The sequence below is a fragment of the Cervus elaphus genome, chromosome 15, assembly GCF_910594005.1.
Source record: "Cervus elaphus chromosome 15, mCerEla1.1, whole genome shotgun sequence".
Classification (NCBI taxonomy): domain Eukaryota; kingdom Metazoa; phylum Chordata; class Mammalia; order Artiodactyla; family Cervidae; genus Cervus; species Cervus elaphus.
In genome coordinates, this window is record NC_057829.1 from 24,811,111 (window position 1) to 24,834,042 (window position 22,932).

The 22,932-nt window shown below is 34.5% G+C and overlaps 1 protein-coding gene and 1 non-coding gene across 8 annotated transcripts in view; both read left to right on the top strand.

Moving 5' to 3' along the window:
- Nucleotides 1-22,932, top strand: part of CCAR1 (cell division cycle and apoptosis regulator 1) — a 47,041-nt gene that overhangs the window by 10,560 nt on the left and 13,549 nt on the right. For 5 of the 7 annotated variants that reach the window (XM_043926407.1, XM_043926405.1, XM_043926406.1 and 2 more), the window contains exons 3-16: nucleotides 1,155-1,327; nucleotides 1,732-1,776; nucleotides 3,721-3,753; nucleotides 6,377-6,570; nucleotides 7,528-7,642; nucleotides 7,745-7,937; nucleotides 9,910-10,039; nucleotides 10,312-10,473; nucleotides 12,916-13,141; nucleotides 13,732-13,845; nucleotides 14,379-14,545; nucleotides 15,283-15,493; nucleotides 16,316-16,399; nucleotides 18,082-18,267. In XM_043926407.1, the coding sequence (XP_043782342.1) occupies nucleotides 1,155-1,327; nucleotides 1,732-1,776; nucleotides 3,721-3,753; nucleotides 6,377-6,570; nucleotides 7,528-7,642; nucleotides 7,745-7,937; nucleotides 9,910-10,039; nucleotides 10,312-10,473; nucleotides 12,916-13,141; nucleotides 13,732-13,845; nucleotides 14,379-14,545; nucleotides 15,283-15,493; nucleotides 16,316-16,399; nucleotides 18,082-18,267 (2,033 nt within the window). The remainder of the gene's footprint in view (nucleotides 1-1,154; nucleotides 1,328-1,731; nucleotides 1,777-3,720; nucleotides 3,754-6,376; nucleotides 6,571-7,527; nucleotides 7,643-7,744; nucleotides 7,938-9,909; nucleotides 10,040-10,311; nucleotides 10,474-12,915; nucleotides 13,142-13,731; nucleotides 13,846-14,378; nucleotides 14,546-15,282; nucleotides 15,494-16,315; nucleotides 16,400-18,081; nucleotides 18,268-22,932) is intronic. The other 2 variants (XM_043926409.1, XM_043926410.1) reach the window with 2 other exon arrangements.
- LOC122709774 lies at nucleotides 14,183-14,247 on the top strand. Its single transcript, XR_006345736.1, has one exon. It is a non-coding gene; the product is annotated as a small nucleolar RNA SNORD98 (small nucleolar RNA).

Here is a 22,932-nt window from a genome sequence, read left to right on the forward strand (position 1 = left end):
ATCCAGTAGGTTTTTTTCCCCCACCTTAGATTCTTTTTTTCCCCCTTCATTCTTTTTTAATTTTTAAAAATCATGTTTTATCAGGGAGTAATTTGTAATTTATATGAATTCCAGACATGATTTCTGGGATTTGCTTGTTTTTGCCTCACTTTGTTGTTGGGTTGCTTCATTTTTAAATAGAATTAATCTGGACTCTTAAACAAGATTGATGATGAACTTCACACTTCTACAGATTCTCTGGTAGATTCTAGACTGGGTGCTTTGATTAATTCATAAATGGTCTCTGTTCTGTTCCTGTAAGACATAGTATTGTTCTTTCTGTATGGTTATTAACCAATAGCTGTTGAGCAGCATTTTTTCAGGTTACTCTAAATAAGACACAAGCAAGAGGATTTGGAAAAGGGAGTGTTACATGAGCAAATACTGTTTTATGGTGACCTCTTTTGAGATTCACAGTGCTTAGTGGCAAATTAAATGTTCTGAGGATTCTTGCAGTAAAAATATATACTTAATTTGCTGTTGCATTAACTTTTAAAACCTTGGACCACTTTTTTCCAACTTTAATGTCCTGGGGAGCTAGTCACCATTCTAGGAGATAAAGTTTTGGGAAGTGCAGTGCTAGACTGCAGTTTAGCTTTGTATTTAACGGTTCCTATCGTCTGTTTGCTAGTTCTATAGTTTTTTAATACAGAGTAGAAGTACAAGAAATACATGAAAACATCCTTGATAGTAGGATATTTGAAGGGTGGATCACTTCCAGCAACACTGTCCTTAATGTATGATTCTAATCTGCTTGAGGGTAAAACAGTACATTCTAGATGAGTAAAATAAGATAATATATTTTCTGCTCTTCCTGAAAATATTTTTTGAGGGTACTTTAGCCTCTTGGTCTGGCTGAGGTTGGTTGGGTTCATTCTGTAGTTTAATTTTATAGATTAATGTCTTCTTGTATTTACCATGACTTGAACAAATATTTAAAGGCATTGGAATCTGAGGTGAGGCATTACTGAAATTTTTCTTTCTTTTTTTTCCTTCGCTAAGCAGTGGCAGACTGTAATGCATAACTAAGCACTCATTGAAAATTTCTGGAAAGGATTCAAATAATCTTGTGTTTTGTTTTTTTTCCTTCCCCCCTCTTTTTAATCTCATTTTAGCTGCATTGGGTGTTCAGCAGCCATCTCTCCTTGGAGCATCTCCTACCATTTATACACAGCAAACTGCCTTGGCAGCAGCAGGCCTTACTACACAAACCCCAGCAAACTATCAGTTAACTCAGACTGCAGCGTTGCAGCAACAGGCCGCAGCTGCAGCAGCCGCGTTGCAACAGGTGAATGTTTAGGTTTTAACATGTGACATAGAAAACTTCCACATCTGAGTAGCCAGGGGTAGGTACCTCTACATTTTAAGGAATGAGTAATTGTGGAGTTGCATTATGCTTATTTTTTTCTGATGATACGAATTATTTATGCCCAGGACATAACAGAAGTGTAGCTGCAGAGTCAAAATTCTAAAGTCCTTATATCTTAGTTATTTGAGTAAAATTTCATTCTTGATGAATCTGAAAGTATAAATAATCACTATTTTGTTTATTTTAGATGAAGTGTAGCTGTTTAGAAAATTCCTTTTTAGTGTAATGCTGGTTATGTATTTGAATGTACATGTGTGTATATTGCTTTTTGAGAATGACTAAAACTAATATCCATTTTTTTCTTTAAAAAATCTTTTTTCCAGCAATATTCACAACCTCAGCAGGCCTTGTATAGTGTGCAGCAACAGGTTAGTTTATATTTTCCATGTTAAAAACTGATTTTTAAAAAGTTGTTTGTTCCAACTAAACTTACACAGATTTTAGTTCCCCTCAGTAACCTTAATGTGTGATTTGAATTCTTCTGGAGTGGAAGAAATGTGGTAGGTATAAAGAAATGTCTCCAAGGGAGAGGAAGATAGAAGAGAGGTTCTGAAAACTCAGATCCTAACCAGCAGCTAGTCTTTGTCACATGTGTTTATGAAAGCATGTAGAAGATAATCTGGAAAGAATCACTCTAAATGAATCTTTGGTCCAATACTCCTGTTTGAAACCTTCAGGCCTTCTGTCCTGTACTAGACTACATGTCAAAATGAAAAGCTCCTTTTTCCCATTTGAAGCCTAAACCCTAGACACCATTGACTTTCAGCCTTTATTCATTTAAAGCAACGGAGCCCTACTTTCCCCCCCTCCTCAATCAAATGGTATATTGAAATCCAGTATGTAAAATATAAAAATAGTGTTGGAAATGGGAGGAAGCCTCCCTTTGTAGTTCCCCTATTCCCCGGGCAGAGTTGAACAATTTGAAAGCTCCTTACTTGGACTGAAATAAGTTTCTTTGGCTCCTTTCCCCAATCTCCTACTCTAATCATCATCTTCAAGGGTTATTATATCTGTGATGGTAAGAAAAACAGAACCCAAGGAGAAACATAGCAAGCAAAGGAGAAAGTCTGCCTTTAGATTTTATTTTAGTACTATTAGGAAATACATTATCAAAGCCTATGTGTTGTTTTGAACCACATCAAAATGGCAATACTCAGTTTTTGCCCTAAAAACTGCCTTTACTTATCCATTCTTAACTTTCAGATAAAGAAATTTGATAGATTTAACATTTATACTGTTTTGAGTTAAAATCTCATATAGACTGTTATATCCTAGCTTTTTAAGTCTAGTAAGAATTTATTGGGAAGTTTATTAGTCACAATGAGTAAAAAAACAGAAGAACTGAGATCTTCAGATTCTACCATTGGGCTTAAAACACTAGTTAGAAGCTAATAAACATTTGAATCTTATTTAAGCCCAAATCTTACCCTGCCCAGGATATCCACAACTCAGAAATGATGCCCATGCCTTCCTCAAACTGCTTACCTAGCCAGTAGGAAAAAAGACCTTTCCCTCAAGCTGTTAAGCATCATCAGGAGATGCCTGCTCTTCTAGCTGTATACTCTTCAGTACTGTTGGGGCACTAGTGCATAATAGGACAGCTCCAGGCTGGGGAGCTTATTAAGAATGTTGAAAAATGACAGGGAGAAGGAGCACCAAGGATAAGTAGTTTTTGGAGAACCTCCTGATGATTAATAAAAAACACAGTGCTAAGACTTCATAAAGTCTCTTCCACAGAAGAAAAATTTAGAATTTCTCCCTTCCCACCAATTCCTTTTGCTTTCTGGTAATGTTATACTTTGTTATTGCCGTCAAAACTATGTCAGAATATATGGTCGTTTATGGTCCCCATGCCTTTGGCAAATCTGACTGTGAGGAGGTGCTTCTCATTTTATGGATATATATATATAAATAAATTAGACATGTAGCCAGTAATATTTTTATATAGATAGCATACTGATATTGAATCATTTCTGTAGCCTGGTAATTAATGTGGGGCAGAACCAGAAGTTTTCCCCACTAGGGACTTGTGGGTTTTTTCCTGGGTGTTATTCCTATGAAATAGCAAAAATAATGTCTTGATCCTTATTGAATGACTTAGTTATATTTAAGGTCTTCTGCAGTTGTTACAAATACTTGTAGGAAACCTTACCCTAATGACTTCTGTTACTTTTCATCTGTTTCTTAGTTAGAAATAAAGTAATCATTTAATAGAAATTTTTCCTTTTGTAAAGCATCTGTGAAACAGCAATTCCGATTGATCCTTATCTTTTTTCTTTCCTGTTTTTGTTTGGTTTTTGTTTTGTTTTTAGTTACAGCAACCTCAGCAGACCCTTTTAACACAGGTTAGTTTGGCGTTACTTTATTTCTTCTGAATGTCTTAATGCAGAAGTAGACTGAAGCTTTATTCCTATTCTGGGTTTTCTTTCAGCGTTTAAAAATCAATATTTGTTGGATTCACATAATAGTTTAGCAATATAATGTTCAATAGAGCATGTTTCTGCCTTTTCTTTTATGCTGTTAGATTGCTGATCCTACTGTGATCTAGTTTGAATAAATATGAGGCCTTATTTTAAATTTAATACTGATTTTTTTACTTTTACATTTTCTTTGTAGCTTAAATTTGAGGGATTTTTTTTTTGTATATGTTATATCTTTTCATTTGACTTTAGTATAGGAAAGTTATTGTAATGTATTATCAACTTAATTTTTCAGCAACATTAAAATTTTTGTGAACTTTTGATACATAATGCTACTTTAGGCTTTGTGGACCACTTACAGTCTATGTTGCATATTTTTTTTCCTTTTGTATAATTCTATACAAGTACAAAAACCAGGAATTCCCTTTGTCCAGTGGTTAGGACTCTGTGCTTTCAACTTTTGAGAGCTCAGGTTTTGATCCGTGTTTGAGGAACTACAATCCCACAAACTGCATGGTGCAGTTTTGAAAGAAATAAAAAATGTAAAAACCATCTTTGACTAGTAAGTTGTATAAGAATCATAAGCTGTGAGCTGGATTTGGTCCTTGAATTGCAGTTCAGTGGCCCCTGGTGTATGCAGCTGTTAAGAAAGCAGAACCTGTAGTAATAACTGAGGACAGTGATTGCCCCATGGATAGGGAACTAGATGGCAAAGGAACTGGAATAGAGACACTTTTTACTCTGTAAACTTTGTGCCTTTCACATGTTGAATCTGTTAGTTACTTTTAAGAAAGTACACTTCCTTTGACAAATCAGCTTCACTTTGTTTTTATAAAGAAGCTAAAATTGGGACTTCCCTGGTGGTCCAGTGGTTAAACTGAGCTTCCACTTCAGAGGTCACGAGTTTGATCCCTGGTCTGGGAACTAAGATCCCACATGCCCTGCGGTGCAGTCAAAAAAAGAAAAAAACAGCTAAAATTGATTAACACGTATGTCCTATTTTCTGTCTTCAATAGTAGGATTTTCAGACTAAATAGAAAAGGTGTAAAAGTTAGCCTTTTCTTAGAATGCTCTGCTTACTCGCTCAGTTGTGTCCGACCCCTGGGACTGTAGCCCACCAGTCTCCTCTGTCCGTGGGGATACTCTAGGCCAGAATACTGGAGTAGCTTGCCATGCCCTTCTCCGGGGAATCTTCCCGACCCAGGGATCAAACCCAGGTCTCCAGCATTGCAGGCGGATTCTTTACCGTGTGGGCCACCAGGGAAGCCTTTTCTTAGAATAGCATTTCCCAAAGTGTACCCATATATTTTTTTCTTGTATATAGTTCTTTAATGGTGCAAAACCCAGGAATTCCCATTGTCCAGTGGTTAGGACTCCGTGCTTTCACTGTTGAGAGCTCAAGTTTCGATCCTTGTTTGAGGAACTACAATCCCGCAAACTGCACAGCGTGGTTTTGAAAGGGAAAAAAAAATGTCTTATGATGTTAAAGAAACGTCATGAGAATTTTGTGGCTGTAGTTTCGAGAGATGCTGAGTTCTTTACTAATTATAGGACTGGACTCACCTTTGATTTTTTTAGTTGTAGAACGTCGAGACTTGCTTTATTGAGAAAGTGTAAAGCGAATTATGGAATTTGAGTTGAATCATGATTATTCCTTTCTTTTTAATGATTTTATTTCTGTTTATATACAGAATAATATATATAATGTGTTGTCATATACATTTACATATATAATGTCAATAATGTGTTGTTATTCATGCTTGATTATGCCAGAAAAGACCAATGAAACTGTTACCTTTTCATTCAAGTTTTATTGAGTTATAATTGACATATGACATTGTATTAGTGTAAGGTGTACAGCATGATTTAATATCATACGTACGTATAGTGAGATGATCTTCATAATCCGTTAACATGTATCACCTCACATAAGTGAATTTTTCTTTTTCTTGTGATGAGAACTTTCAAAATCTACTCTCTTAACAAGTTTCAAATGTATGATACAGTATTGTTAACCATAGTTACCATTCTATACATCTCCAGAACTTATGTTTAACTGGAAGGTTGTACTTATTGATCACTAGCACTCATTTCCCCCAGCAGACTCACCTCTGGCAGCTACCAATCTGTTTTCTGTTCTTATGAGTTCTTTGGTTTTTCTAGATTCCATGCATAAAAGTGAGATCATATATAATTGTATTTCTCTCTCTGCCTCATTTCACTTATCTAGGACTTTCCTGAGTCTCTGTTATGCTATTACAGATTTTGAATTTCTAGGAGGGGGCTAGAATATGCAGTGTTTTTTAAAACTCATTACACTACGGTGGCTTTTTCCCCCTGAAACTTCCATGTAAAAGCATTCTTCTGAGGGAACTTAATCATGAAATTGATTAAAAAAAAATTTTTTTTTCAGACTTGAGTTGCGTCTTCAAGGTGTACCTATGTATTAAATTGTTTTTAGAATTTTGAGTTAGTTTTAAGTAGTCAGTTTTTATTTCTAGCCTACTTGTAATCCTTACCTTAATTTGATGTTGATTTTGTTTTATAGCCAGCTGTTGGACTGCCTACAAGCCTTAGCTTGTCAACTCCTCAACCTGCAGCTCAGATAACTGTATCATATCCAACACCAAGGTCCAGTCAGCAACAAACACAACCTCAGAAACAGCGTGTTTTTACAGGGGCGGTCACAAAACTACACGATACATTTGGATTTGTGGATGAAGATGTATTCTTTCAGCTTAGGTAAACTTAATTAGTTGTTGGCGGATGGTTGCTTGTGTTTAGCATTAAGTATTTTGATAAGACACCTGCTTAACTGTGGCATGGAATTGTGGTTTAGCTATAATTTTCTGCTTTAATAATTCAACCTGTACTGTGACATTTTTTGATGGAGAATGTGATGGAAGATATCTTTAGATTATTGAACACTCTAGTCATTGTGAATTGTTTATAAATGTTTTATAGGGGTGAGTTTACATTTCATAGCTATTAATGAGCAGACTTACAGTAAGATTTAAGATTAAAGTAGTCATATACTTTTTAAAATTTAATCTTCTGTTTGACATACCTAATGATAATATATATGTAAAATGTTTTAGCTTCCCTGGTGGCTCAGACAGTAAAGCGTCTGCCTGCAATGCAGGAGACCCGGGTTCGACCCCTGAGTTGGGAAGATCCCCTGGAGAAGAAAATGGCAACCCACTCCAGTATTCTTGCCTGGAAAATCCCATTGGATGGAGGAGCCTGGTGGACTACATACAGTCCATGGGGTCGCAGAGAGTCGGACATGACTGAGCGACTTCACTTCACTTAGTTGAAAAAAATAATAGGATTAAATGATTGATAAACTAATGGATTTGAAGTAGTGTTTTTGTTCATGTAGTGGTGGTTGCAGGGAATATGTATTTCCTTTGATATTTCAAATGTATTTTTTTTTATATATTTCAAATGTATTTCTAACGAACTTCCTTAGAAGTACTTTGAAATACTAAGTTTAATTACTATGTAAGATTTTTCTGTTTAAGTGGGTCTCCTGTTTTCTATATTTTCTGCTTAAATCTCAGGTGTATCTACTTTTTAAAAGAGATTTTCAGGCTGCCTATTTTTGGTGTACTTTACAGTGTTTAGTATTAACATATAAATCTTTTTTGGAAGAATTTCTTCTAATAGTGTTTGTATTTAACTTAATTTTTTTTTCAGTGCTGTCAAAGGGAAAACCCCCCAAGTGGGTGACAGAGTATTGGTTGAAGCTACATATAATCCCAATATGCCTTTTAAATGGAATGCACAAAGAATTCAAACACTACCAAATCAGGTATATAAAATAGTATTAGGTATTATAAAAACTTGGTGATTGAGTCTTCCAATTTACAAAGATTTTTCTTTGTTTTTTAAAATGTTATTTCTTTTTGTTAAGAATCAATCCCAAACTCAACCTTTACTGAAGACTCCTCCTGCCGTACTTCAGCCAATTGCACCGCAGACAACGTTTGGTGTTCAGGCTCAGCCCCAGCCCCAGTCACTGCTGCAGGCGCAGATTTCAGCGGCTTCTATTACACCACTACTGCAGACTCAGCCGCAGCCTTTACTACAGCAGCCTCAGCAGAAAGGTATTACAGGCTAAAACAATGAGAGTGTGCTATTAGTTACAAAAAAGGCAGGGACTTGCAGAATACCTAAAAAGAAAGTTAAATATCTTTTGTAGAGAACTTCTACTTGTATAGCGATCAGGAAGTGTTTTTATTTTATTTATAGAGGAACATGTATTGAGACTTCTTACGAACATGACATTGTATATGTATGTAGAGTCTGGTGGCAGCATCTCACTCATTGAACCATAGTGCATCAAATAAATGAATTGTTTTAAATTTTCTTCAGCAAATTGATAATTTGTAACTCTATACAGTTTTCTTACCCAAAAATACTAAAAATGATAGTCTTAACTTTTGCAAAAGTCTACTTAATTGGTATTTCTTAAAATGTAATTGTGGCATTGTCTGCTTTATCGTAAATTGGCACAAAGATAATATTTATAAAACAGATTGCAGTTAATTATTATTAAATAAACACCCATGTAATCATTACTTGGGTAAGAAAGTACATTATTATTTAACTCCTTTTATTCTTTAACAGTTTTACTCTAAGTGTGTATGCTCTTAATATACTTCAGCTTTGCCTGTTTTTGAATTTTACATAATATGTGATTGTCTATATAATCTTTTTTATAAGAATTTTGTTCATTATATTTTAAAGTTCTTCATACTTGTTTCATGTGACTCTAATTTCTTTGTTTTCACTCTTGCATAGTCTTCCATTGTATGAATATTGTACAGTTTATAGTTTTCTTTGGTAACTGTACTGTTTCTAGTTTTTGTTTTCTGAAAACATTTCAGTGAATGTTCATGATGTAGGCATTTTGACATTTCACCCATTAACGTAAGTGTGTCTTTCCTTAAAGAGAATCTTTTCCTATTATTACCACAACCTATTGTCACTTCTAAGAAAAAGCATTTAAATACTTTATTTGTATTTAGACACCCCCAGTTGTCTCCCAGATGTCTTTTAAAAAGGTTGTTTTTTGTTTCCTGAATGAAAAGATAGTTAAATTTCACGTGTTGTATCTGGTTATTTTACTTTGGGCTTCCCAAGTGGCTCAGTAATTAAAGAATCCTCCTGCAATGCAGGAGACAACGGGTTCGATCCCTGAATTGGAAAGATTGCCTGGAGAAGGAAATGGCAATCCACTGCAGTATTGCCTGGAAAATCCCATGGATAAAGGAGCCTGGCAGGCTATAATTCATGGGATTGCAAAAGAGTTAACTAAACAATAGCAACAACAGTGTTTCTTTAGTCTTTTTATTCCAAAATAGTTCTCCATTTTTTCTTTCTTCCTTTATAGCATTGACTTTTTAAAATATTGGTCTAGTTTACTTGTAAATTCTTTTGTAATGTTATATTCTGGATTGTGTGGATTCCTTGTGGTATTTTTACCTTGTTTTCTTTGTGCCATATAAACTGTAAAGTAAAAGGTAAGTCTAAAGGCTTTTGGCACATTTTAGGTGATGTTTTCTAATTCGTACTGCATCATACTAGGAGGCACATGTTGTCAGATTCTTCCAGTATTATAGGTGGTAGATTACTTGGTCAAAGTGATGGCCGTAGATCTCTTTTTATAAAGGTTTTTCTCTGTGTAGAAAATGTCTGGATGATACTCTGGTGCTGTGAGAATGTCTTGTTGTGTAGCCAGCAACAACGGTTTGTTGTTTTTTAATGTTTTTGGTTTATTTATGTATTTATTTATTTTTAATGTTTTTGGTTTAATATCTGTAGGTCAGAGATTGGCACATCGTAGCTCTAGGATTTGGTCTGTGGCCTGGTTTTGTGTGGTCCCTGAGCTAAAAATGGCTTTTACACTTTTAAATGATGGTTTAAAAATATACAAACATGCAAATCATCCCTGACATTTACCATTTATGGGTCACAGAACCTAAAAGCCAAATTTTTCTGTATAAAATTTAACTGAGTGATGCTTTTAAACTTCATTTAAATAAGTTAAAATATATTTTTCTGTATCTTTTAAAGCTGGTTTATTGCAGCCTCCTGTCCGTATAGTTTCACAGCCACAACCAGCACGAAGGTTAGATCCACCATCTAGATTTTCAGGAAGAAATGACAGAGGGGATCAAGTGCCCAACAGAAAGGATGACCGAAGGTATGTTTTTAGAAGTGTAGTTTTGATGGTGGTGATGGTTGTACAGTGTGAATGAATGTACTTAATGCCACTGAACTGTAAACCTCAAAATGGTTAAAACAGTAAGATTATTATATTGTGTGTATTTACCACAGTGTTCAAGAAGTTGTTTAAAAATGTGCACCGTGAAGTGTTGCTTATATTTATATATATGCTTATACATATTAATTTACTTCATTAAAGAACCCTTTGATAATGCTAGAAAAAGTAATTTTAGAAAAATTTGCTTTAAGTCGTGAAAGAGAGAGAGAAAGACGTAGATCCAGAGAAAGATCTCCTCAGAGAAAACGTTCCCGAGAGAGATCTCCTCGGAGAGAGAGAGAACGGTCACCTCGGAGAGTCCGACGTGTTGTCCCACGTTACACAGTTCAGTTTTCAAAGTTTTCTTTAGATTGGTAAGTTCTTTTTTTCCCCATTGTTTTCTTAAATTACTAATTTTGTAGTTTTTGTAATTTGGAGGAATGTGTTACATTTAGAGAATTTTTTTTTTTTTTTTACAATTTTGATTTCATAACATTTAGTTCTTAGTCATATAAGAGCAGAAAGGCAATTTGAATTAGCATTTATGTTCTTTGCAAGATTGCATTATTTTTATACACTCATTACAAGTACTAGCGATTGAAAAAGGCAGCCCCTCTGTAATGAAGTTTTTCCTTAAAAGTAAAATTATTTAAGATTCTAGTTTATTAATGACTTTGTTAAGGTCATGCATAGTACATTGTGTATGATGAAGTAATGATACATTAGTGACCAGTTACTTCAAGTTCTCTGTGGCCATGCAGTATGATAGAAACATAGTTCTATGTATGTACTTAACAGACATACAACATATGTGTGTATACATATATATATTTTAGCTTTTGAAATCAGAAGTAACTGGAAAGTTATCAAGAATTTTTGAGCTTCACTTGTGAAATGGAAATTATATTAACTATCAGAACTAATTGTGAGGTTGAGTTGATTTCATGTAAGTAAAGCACTTAATCCAGTGTATGGCAGTTGTAGATACTGATGGTTGGGATGTGGTGGCCAACTAGGTAATAGGTGCAAAATTGTAATTCATAAAGAGGCAAATTGATAAATGACTGATTTACTCTAAAGGAAAGGAAGAATCCTCTAAAAGCCTTGAAACTGGTAGTTGTGTAAAAGATAAATTAACATGTAAAAGCAAATTTATAGTAAAATAAGAAAAAGGAATCAGTGAAAGTGTTGAAAACTGTTTGACATAGGAACAAATAACTATGCAGTTCAGTGTCTTGAGAGGGTATTGCTCCATTTGACAAAAGTATTCATAATACTGACCTACAAAAATTGAAATTTCTCTTTACTCAGTTTTACATTGAGTAAACCAGTGTAGTGTCTAAGCTACTCCACGCCCCCAAAGTCCTGCTTGATGACTTTGCTTAGTTGTTAGGTAGTCGTCGTTCATTTACTCTTGCATGTGGTAAAATCACTAATGATTCTTAATTTTTATTAGTTTTTTTTGTTACTTCTGTTTACTTGTATATTTAAAAAATATGTCTGCATATTTCAGAGGAATTCATTTGAAACAAAATCACATCTCCAGATATTAACTGGAGCAGCTCTGCTTTTAAACTCATCTGTTCCTAGTCTCAATTGCTATTCTGGGAGGAATTGATAGTTAGGATGTAATTTGAGCAACTGTCTTTATCCCTCCAAGTTAAATCTTCACAGTATCACTTCATCACTTTGAAGTAAATTCCCTGATATCAGAGGAACACATTACAAATAAAAGTTATTTTAAAGTTTCCATATTTCTTCTCATCAGTAGTTGTGGAAATCAAGATTTTCGTGTAGTGGTGTGATTATAATAGGGAATATATGGCAAGAAATGGTGATGTTTCATTCATTTATAGATTTTATTCCTATGGGATAAAACATGGCTTCAAAAATTCTAGTGATGGAAAACTAAAACATTTTTTGTTTGTAACACTTTTAAAAAACAACAACACAAATTACTTCACATTTTTGATATTTTGACAGCAAAATTTTATCCAAATATGTCAACAACTGTAATGACAAGCTTATATTTTAGGTTTCAAATGAAAAGACATCCCTGTGGATACATCGAGCTCACATTTTGTACTTTTTGTTTTTTAAAAGGACAGTGTAGTTAAACTTTTTATCTTACACACTATTGGTATTTTCCACTTTTCATTATGTTTTTAACATATCTCTCAGCCTTTTTCCTAGATTGATTTACTTTTCAGTGTCTCTCCTTTAAATGTTCTGTTTCTTAGGAAAAAGGAAATCATCCTTTAAAAATAAATTCAGTATGTCACATTTAAAAAAAACTTATCCTCTCTTTACATAATAAATCAGTTATGGATCTTAATCATTAAATAGAGAGGTATAGAGATGCGAAGAAATAAAGGTTTTATTTTTTTCTATACTGTATGAGCCTGATGGAGGAGCTGTCATACTCATTGGTACTATTCTTATCCCTTCTTTGTATTCATTCTGTATGAATCATAATTTTCTCAAAAATACAGCTTTAACTGAAGCAGAATTGATTTTGTTCAGATCTTCTCTGGAACTTGGTTTGAAGTTATTTCAGAGGGTCTTCTCTAAGTGAATTTTAAGCTACACACAAATAATAAGGTAACATGTAGGTGCTATTTATTCAAAACTAAACGTATTTGAAAACATTTTCATATGATTCTATGTAAATGTAAAGCTCGTTAATAGTTGACTATTCATTTTCAACTGGCTTTTAACTGTGTCAGATTATATATTTATAGCTTTAGAATTGAGTGAATCTTTGCATAATCTTTGGTGTTAAGGCACTTTATTCACTACTTATGTCTGTTTTTCAGTCCTAGTTGTGACATGATGGAACTAAGGCGCCGTTATCAGAATTTATATATACCTAGTGACTTTTTTGATGCTCAGTTTACATGGGTGGATGCTTTCCCTTTGTCAAGACCATTTCAGCTGGGAAATTACTGCAATTTCTATGTAATGCACAGAGAAGTAGAGTCCTTAGAAAAAAATATGGCCATTCTTGATCCACCAGATGCTGATCATTTATACAGTGCAAAGGTTTGTATTCTGTGATACACAGCTAAAATTTCTGAGCAGTTATTTGTATTAAGAGTGTATGTGAAGTTAATCTTCAGGAAGTATTTATTATGTTTAAGACCTGAAAGCCTGTGTTTTCTTCTTGTCTGCCTGATTCTGTTTGGTTGTTAAAGTAATTTAACCTCTTTTTTGCCTTAACTCTTGAGCTGTAAAACTGTGATATTGCTCCAACATTTTCAACCTTATAAAACATGAAGATGAAGTTCTTTTTATTGAGTTTTTTGAAATGTTCTATGGCTTCTGGTAGATCCACATAAAATGTTTTGTTGGGTAAATGCACCGTATTTTAGTCTTCAGGATAACATTGAGTATATTGCTTATGGTCAGTAGTTTTCTGCTATTTGGTAAATATAGATCAAAATTTCTTTCTTTCAAAGTTAAAACTATATAATTATAAGGTATCCAATACCATTTCTGCTGTAGCATTTTCCATTTTTACAACAACAAAAAAAAACTTCAGATAACTGTTATGGAAGGATAATTAGTAGTGGTTCTCATTTTTTTACATTACTTTAGACTTTTGACAGGATTGAATTATTTGACTATAATAGGTAATGCTGATGGCTAGCCCTAGTATGGAAGATTTGTATCATAAGTCATGTGCTCTTGCTGAAGACCCACAAGAACTTCGAGATGGATTTCAGCATCCTGCTAGACTCGTTAAGGTAAACTGAAAGATTTACTTTAACTTTAGCTGTATATTTACTTTGCTTAGTTCTGTCTATATATAAAATTTAAAAATACTGCCTTTTAAATTTTGTTGATTTGTTTTATAACTTATTTTAATATAGTTACAGCAGTCAATGATGTAGGTGTTTTTCTCATTGCAGATTGTGGCTGTATCTTACTTGTATGTGGCTAGTTCAGCTGTCGTTTTGATGCTATAAATTTGAAGCATAATAAAATCTTAGTGGATTTAGTGTATCTGGATGCTCTTAAAGTTTGAATTATAGCTTGTTTCTTTAAAAGAACTTTTTATCTGAGGAAATATTTTAGAAGGATGAGTTATGATGTGTAAATCCTATTCCATTGCTGAAATGCAGTGTGGAACACGATGAACTGAACTCTTCCTTGACTGACAGATACCAGAGGTAGTAAAAATGGTATTGGAAAGGTTTGTTCCTTTCCTTTTCAAGTATTTAATTTGTAATTTGACAGGTTACATAATACATGTAAATGATTCTTTGTTTTAAATTAGTTTTTAGTGGGCATGAAAGGCAAGGATGAAGCCATGGCCATTGGAGGCCATTGGTCTCCTTCGTTGGATGGACCAGACCCAGAAAAAGACCCTTTTGTGTTGATTAAGACTGCTATTCGTTGTTGTAAGGCTCTGACAGGCATTGATCTAAGTGTATGCACACAATGGTAAGTACTAATTCATTTCTTGATTAGAAATGTTTTTCTAATAGTTTATGTAGATGTTCTTGTCCATCAGCCTTCTCCCACCCCCACCCCCCATATTTTAGCAATCTTGATCATGCAGATAATCTCAAAGGAAAATGCTCATTTGTAGCAAAAGTTTATTTGGTGCCAAAAATGTTTGGGGGAAAAGGATTAAGAACTAATCAAAATAAACTGAAAATATTAATGTTTTGTTACGCTGTACTTTGGAAGTTGGATGTATGTTGAAAATATTTTTCATTTCATGCATAGCTGGAGAAGATCGTCAAGAGAGAACTTCATTTCATTATAATTCTTTTGTTATAAAATGATGTAGTTGCTGATTATTTTTGTTCAGCCATATTTTCTCTTGAGGCTTATTTGTCTTGTGTATTTTAGTGTATTTCTTGTGATTTAATTGAGAACATTCTTTTTTTAGCACATGAAATCTGAACAGCTATCCAGCTTCTTCAGGTATTCTCTAAAGTATGGGTAGCTCTGTAATCAAACTTGACAATGCCTTGGGGAACATATTCTTTTAACCATAAAATATTGTACAAATGTACCAAAAGAGGAACTATGGCTTCTATAATTTTTTTTTCTTTAGACCAACCTCAAGTTCTTGCAGCAAAATTTCTTTACTTGATGTGCTACAAGTGAACTAGGGTCTTTAAAATGTATTTTAGAATTTTTTTTCCAACATGCTTCTTCCCTTGCAACAGGTACCGTTTTGCAGAGATTCGCTACCATCGCCCTGAGGAGACCCACAAGGGGCGTACAGTTCCAGCTCATGTGGAGACAGTGGTTTTATTTTTCCCGGATGTTTGGCATTGCCTTCCCACCCGCTCAGAGTGGGAAACCCTCTCCCGAGGATACAAGCAGCAGCTGGTCGAGAAGCTTCAGGGTGAACGCAAGGAGGCTGATGGAGAACAGGCACTGAACGCTAATCCCTTTTTCTATTTCCGCTTCTCACAGGCACAGGAACACAGGCACAAATGCACACCACACACTACATAACAAACACACATGGAGGAACATAACTGGTAACAGCGACTGGTAATCCAGCTTTCAGCAGTATAGTTGTATGTTCTTTTCTTGTAAAAAAAAAAAATTTGTCTATTACGCTAACTTTAAGAGTGCTGAGACCTCAAAGGAAAATAAGTTGTGCTTAAATTGCACAGAATTTTGTTTTTATCATAGGTCTAGTTGCTGGAATCTGGGACCAGTTGTTGAGCAAGATTCAGTATTAAGCCATTTTAAACATTTTGCCATTTTCTAAAATTTAAAAAATTTTCTCTTTCACGGTCATCATTTCTAGTCATGGATATTTGAAATTGGACAACCACAAGTCTGAGAGATTTGAAATTTCAGGCTATGTGGCGGCATCTTTGGTACATTTGAAAGGTCTGACTAAATCAGTCTTAACTTTGGGTGGTTTGAAAATTGGGGCAAGATCACACACTGTGTGGTTAGTGGAGAACCGGCAGTGTTTGTGCATCCCTGATATCCTTTGTGTTGTAATTTATCACCCTTTTGTGTTTCACAGATCTGGCTTTGATTGGCTGATGAGTGTCTTTGTGATCAGTTAAAAGTGGTAGAATGTATGTACGTGGACTTGCCTAAATAATAACTTTAGGAGAAGACAATCTGAAACATTTGTGACCTTGCACAGATCAGCAACAGACTTTTAAAAATAAATTAACCTTTATTTTAAGGTTTCAGAATAGTAATTCTGTTCTTAACTTTGTATATCAGGATGAAGAAGAGAAGGATGATGGTGAAGCTAAAGAAATTTCCACTCCTACCCATTGGTCTAAACTTGACCCAAAGACAATGAAGGTAACTTTGAAAGTAATGATATTTAATTAGAAATCTATGAACAGGAATAGAGGATATTGTAGACAATAGTTTTTCACATATAAATCATTAAAAATGAAGTCTGCTGGTTATATGTAAAATTCTGTGTTGTGTTTGTGTGTGCAAAAATTAAGTAGTTCAACCAATAACTGGTGAATGTAATATGCATATGTGGATAGTGTGAGCAATATTGTTTTCTGATTTGGGAACTGACCAAGAGTTGGAATTTCTGCAAATTAACGTAAATTCCACGAGAAGGAATGAAACATAGAAAAAGATTATCCAGTTTTTAAATGAATTTAAAAGTAAAATGTGGATTCATAATACATCTGAACTAGGAGGAACGTAATATAAGACTCTGTTTGAAAATCTTTGGCTGATTTTACTAGTTTTTCTTTGCTTCCCAGGGTCTTTGGACCTGTTACCTTTTGACGGTTTTGCATCTCCGGGTCTATACTGTGAATGTAGATCTAGAGAGTCACATACATAAATTCTACGTAGATCAGAAACTTGCTTGCTTTTGCAGCTTTCTGTTTATTAACATATAGAAGTTGACCTTTTGATTAACTTCTGTCCTCAGCAAAATCAGAGTTTTTCTTATGAAACTATAGTTTTTAAGCCAACATTGGTTTTTAGTAAGTAGAGAATATATATATCATAATTTTGACACTCTTGTATTACTCCTCAACATCAGTTTTCATCAACATCAGGTTTAATATAGAATCCTATAGATTCAGAAGATTAGATTAAGCCTGCAGCCCCAAGAAATTTTTGTCTAACTGATGGTTTCTCTATTGTTTCTTTGTTTAAAACTTGTATTTCTTTGACTATAAATATTATGCATGCTTATTTTAAAAATTAGTGTATACATAAAATATTGAAGAAAAAATGACTCAGGTCTGTCACTCAAACACAGCAACCTTTCTTAAAAATTAGATGTGTTATCTTCTGTTATTTCTTCTGGGTATAAAGTGTTTGCTTGGTTGATTCTAATCATGTTGTATAAAAAAGTTGCCATCTCATCCTTTTCAGTTAATATAGTGTTTCTCATCTAATTTATTTTTAAATGTTTTATACTGTTCCATTCAAATGGTTTACTGTTTTTTCCTTAGGTATTAATATTACTCTTTTATTGGATATTTTGATTCTTCACATTTTTGGATGGAGGAATTATGACAAAGAATGTATAAAAAGTTTTTTTTCTTGTGTATAAGTTATTTCCTTAGGGTAATTTCCCAGAGACTAGAATTTCTAGGTCAAAGAGCATTAACTTCTTTTAACGCATCTTAAAACATGTTGCAAGTTACTTAAAAAAAAAAATTCTGTCAGTTTGCATTTTTACAAATATTTTATGAGCTGTACAAGGGTACCTTTCACCAAAACTTTAAAAAAAATCATACATGGAGAAGGAAATGGCAACCCACTCCAGTATTCTTGCCTGGAAAAGTCCATGGACAGAGGAGCCTGGCGGGCTGCAGTCCATGGGATACATGACTGAGCATGTGTGCACGAGGGTGGAGGGAGGTGGGCTGGGAGCAATACAGTGGGAGAACTTTAAGAAAAATAAAGAAAAAATTAAAAAAATCATACAGAAGATACTTGCATGATTCCTTATTTCATGATCCTGTTTCCATTTTCTGTGTTTTTATGCTGTGTATATTTAGGTAAATGATCTCCGCAAAGAATTAGAAAGTCGAGCTCTTAGTTCCAAAGGCTTAAAATCCCAGTTAATAGCCCGACTGACAAAACAGCTTAAAGTAGAAGAGCAAAAAGAAGAGCAAAAGGAATTAGAGAAATCTGAGAAAGAAGAGGAAGAGGAGGATGATAGGAAATCTGAAGATGATAAAGAGGTATATACTAAATCATTTCTTTTTTTTTTTTAAATCATTTCAATATTGGTTTATAGGGTTCTTCGAATATGTATGTGTATATACGTCTATTAAGATATAATTTACACCAGAAAGATAAAGACCAATACAGCATACTAACACATATATATGAAATTTAAAAAGATGGTAACGATAACCCTATATGCAGAACAGAAAAAGGGACACAGATGTACAGAACAGACTTTTAGACTCTGTGGGAGAAGGCGAGGGTGGGATGTTCTGAGAGAACAGCATTGAAACAAGTATAGCTTGTTGGATCATCAGTCCAGGTTGGATGCATGAGACAAGTGCTCAGGGCTGGTGCACTGGGAAGATCCAGAGGGATGGGATGGAGAGGGAGGCAGAAGGGGGGATCGGGATGGGGAACACATGTAAATCCATGGCTGATTCATGTCAGTGTATGGCAAAAACCACTACAATATTGTAAAGTAATTAGCCTCCAACTAATAAAAATAAATGAAAAAAAAAAGATATAATTTACATAATACTAAAATTCATCCTTTTAGTGAACAGTTGTGCTGGTTTTGACACATACATGTGGCCATTTAACCACCACCACAGTCATCATATATATAAAAAAGGTCTGTCATCCCCTAAAAATAGCTTATAGTAATATCTCTTTGTAAGCATTTTCTTCTCCTACCTGGTCAGCCTCTGGAAGCCACTGATGTGTTTTCCTATAGTTTTGCCTTTTCAAGTATGTCATGGAATTATATAACCTTTTGAGTCTGACCTCTTTAATTTAACATAATGCATTAGAGATTCACCCATTTTTGTTGTGTGTTTCTGTAGTTCTTTTTAGTTGCTAAATAATATTCCACAGCATCAGTGTATCAGTGTTTATTCATTCTTCACTTGAGAGACATTTGAATGATTTCTATAAGTCAGGTGTTTTCAATCCTTCCTCTTAAAAAATGAATAATAATGTTTTAGATATTAAAAAATCAAAGAAAGTTTGCTTGACAGAGCTATTAAGTTCAGAGATTGAGTTCTAGTGAAGTGCTTGTCTGAGAATTTTGCTGCTTTAAAGCTGTGTACTTGATTGCATCTCAGTTCTTAAGACTCAAGAGTCTGTTTATTCACTCTTGTTTGTGCCTCTGTCTTATATGCCCAGAAGAATAACACCTGGGTGTTTTATGAATTTGAAACATGGGGATATCAGAAGTGTGTTACACCAACAGTAATTGGATAAACCAACATTATGTCTGTACTAATGGGATGTATTGTGAAAGTACACATCATTATTTATTAAGCCTTCCTACCAAAAATGTTTTACCTTAATCTAATTGTAAGATTTAGAATGTATGAAATTTTACAAAGCATCTTGTCTGAACTTTTCATAAATGTTCATGTGATGAAAGTAGAAAAATGGTTTAAAGAAGGCTAATAATGGCAACTGAAATCAGGGTGGGGAGGGGGTAGCCATTAACAGTAGTTTTGAGATAATAGGAGAAATTTGATTATGGATGTAATTGTATATTTGATAGTGAAATTATCTCAGAGTTGGCCAGCGGGAGGCATTTCAAGTTGACTTCTTTGTTCTTTGGAATAGCCCTGTGTCATCTTTTGAAGACTTTGCTTATTTTGCATTATGATATAAAGTGTTTTAGTCTCATTGATTACTATCCCTGCCCTGTTTCTGAAGTCAGCCATTTCTCCAGGAAGCCTTGATACCTTTTAGTGAAGAATGGTATATTGTATTTACTGTGGTATGTACATGGAAAGTGAAGAGCTTACACTAGTAACTCCAGTTCTACTCCGCATCACAGACTTCATTCTGGTTTTCTCTTTCCATGTATCTTAACTCCTTTCCCCAATAATGAGAAACATATCTTCTATTATACTTAATGGATTTTCTTACTTCCTCAGTTACATATCACAGTCCCTCTCCAATCTGTATATCCTCCTTATTCCACTTTAGTCCTATTTCCTGTCCTACACTTTCTCTGTATGGATGCCCTCCTTGTTTCATTTGGATATCAGTACCTGATAACTGGGCAGCTCTTCTACTCTGGGCCATTGTAGCTCTAAACTTTTCTCACCAACCTCAACCTGTGTAGATACCTACTTTGCTTGTAGGAATTGCTTTAGAATTGAATTCAGAACAGCAACAGAAGAAAGCAGATTTTCACTTTTTGATGTTAGTGTGCAGTGGTGCTCAAATCCTAAATCCATTGATTTATTGAGGTTAAAAATGGTGGTATTATAATTCTTATTTTGTTTTCACATATTCCTCTCATCTGCTGTTTTGGTTACGCAGTGGTACAGGTTTTCCTTTTGGTAAATTCATGTGGAAGACAGGATCAATACTTGATTGTTTTCTTTCTTTTGAAAATATAGACTGTTGGGATTTCTCTTGTGGTTCAAAGGTTTAAGATCCTGCCCTTCCACTGCACAGGGCACGGGTTCAATCCCTAGTTGGGGAACTTAAGGCAAAAAAAAAAGACTTCAGGAATTTGCATCATTCCTCTGCCATACTAATGTAGTAATATATATGGTGCTCCATCAAGCACTATTTGTTGTTGTTTATCCAATTTTCACAATAGTGAATTGGTTTCCTGCATCTTCAGATGGTTACCTGTTTGTTTCTAAACATTATGAATACATGGATTTGAACATTTTTAATGGATTTCAATTCCGTGTGATTCTTCTCCTTATTAAAGCTCAAATTATCAACTTTTTTTTTTTTGCCAGTGCTTGTGAGTATATATACAGATACATAATACAAATATAATACTAGTAGTCCCACCACCAGTATTAACGTCTTGCTTACTCTAAGTATATTTTTGAATTTCCTATTCCTATACCTGCTTTCTCCCCATTTTTAAAATGTCCTATAAATACATTGTCCTAGCATGTAGCGTACATACTGTACTCTTTTAATGCTCACTTAATTTTGGTTTTACTACTATATACCTAATGCTTACAACTAATCCTTTTGTCATTGTACCTGTAGCTCATCTCTAGTAGATACCTCAGGGCTCATGGTAGCAAAAATACTTGTTTTTGCCTCTTGACTATTGTGAATAATAGTGCTATGAACAAACAAGTTGTGTCAAGTAATAATTTTATATTTGTTCTGTCCACTTTTGTTTTCTTTAAGGAATTCTGATGTCTTGTGTTTACCTTTTTTGCTTCCTCAATGTTGGTCACTTTTTCATTTCTTTTGATATTTAATATTTCCATATTACCTCCCTTTCTCTTTAAGACATTATCTTTTTTGGTTTTTTAACTAATTTATTTTAATTGGAGGCTAATTACTTTATAATATTGTGGTGGTTTTTGCTATATATTGACATGAATCAGCCACGGGTGTACATGTGTCCCCCCATCTTGAGCCCCCCCTCACACCTCCCTCCCCACCCCATCTCTCTGGGTTGTCCCAGAGCACCGACTTTGAGTGCCCTGCTTCATGCGTCACACTTGCACTGGTCATCTATTTTACATGTGGTAATATATGTGTTTCAGTGCTATTCTCTCAAATCATCCCACCCTTGCTTTCTCTCAAACAGACCAAAAGTCTGTTTTTACATCTGTGTCTGTTTTGCTGTCTTGCATATAGGGTCATCATTACTGTCTTTCTAAATTCCGTATATATGTATTAATATACTGTATTGGTGTTTCTCTTTCTGACTTACTTCACTCTGTATAATATGCTCCAGTTTCATCCCCCTCATTAGAACTGACTCAAATGAGTTTTTTTTTTATATAGCTGAGTAATATTCCTTTGTGTATGTGTACCACAACTTCTTATCCGTTCATTTGCTGATGGACATCTAGGTTGCTTCCATGTCCTAGCTATTGTAAACAGTGCTGCAATGAACATTGAGGTACACATATTTCTTTCAGTTCTGGTTTCCTCTGTATGTATGCCCTGCAGTGGGATTGCTAGATCATATGCCAGTTCTCTTTCCTGTTTTTTACTGAATCTCCATGCTGTTCTCCACAGTGGCTGTGCTAGTTTGGATTCCCACCAACAGTGTAAGAGGGTTGGTTCCCTTTTCTCTACACCCTCTCCAGCATTTATTGTTCATAGACTTTTTGGTGGTCGCCATTCTGACCAGCGTGAGATGGTACCTCATTGTGGTTTTGATGTGCACTTCTCTGCTAATGAGTGATATTGAGCATCTTTTCATGTATTTGTTAGCCATTTGTATGTCTTCTCTGGAGAAATGTCTGTTTAGATCTTCAGCCCACTTTTTGATTGGGTCATTTATTTTTCTGGTATTGAGCTGCATGAGCTGCTTGTATATTTTGGAGATTAATTCTTTGTCAGTTGCTTTGTTTGCTATTATCTTCTCCCATTTTGAAGGCTATATTTTCACCTTGTTTATCGTTTCCTTTGTTGTGCAAAAGCTTTTAAATTTAATTAGGTCCCATTTGTTTATTTTCATTTTTATTTCCATTATTCTGAGAGGTGGGTCATAGAGGATCTTCTGATTTATGTCAGAGAATGTTCTGCCTACCTTTTCCTCTAAGTGTTTTATAGTTTATTGTCTTACATTTAGATCTTTAATCCATTTTGAGTTTATTTTTGTGTATGGTGTTAGAAAGTGTTCTAGTTTAATTCTTTTACAGGTGGTTGGCCAGTTTTCCCAGCGCTACTTCTTAAAGAGATTGTCTTTT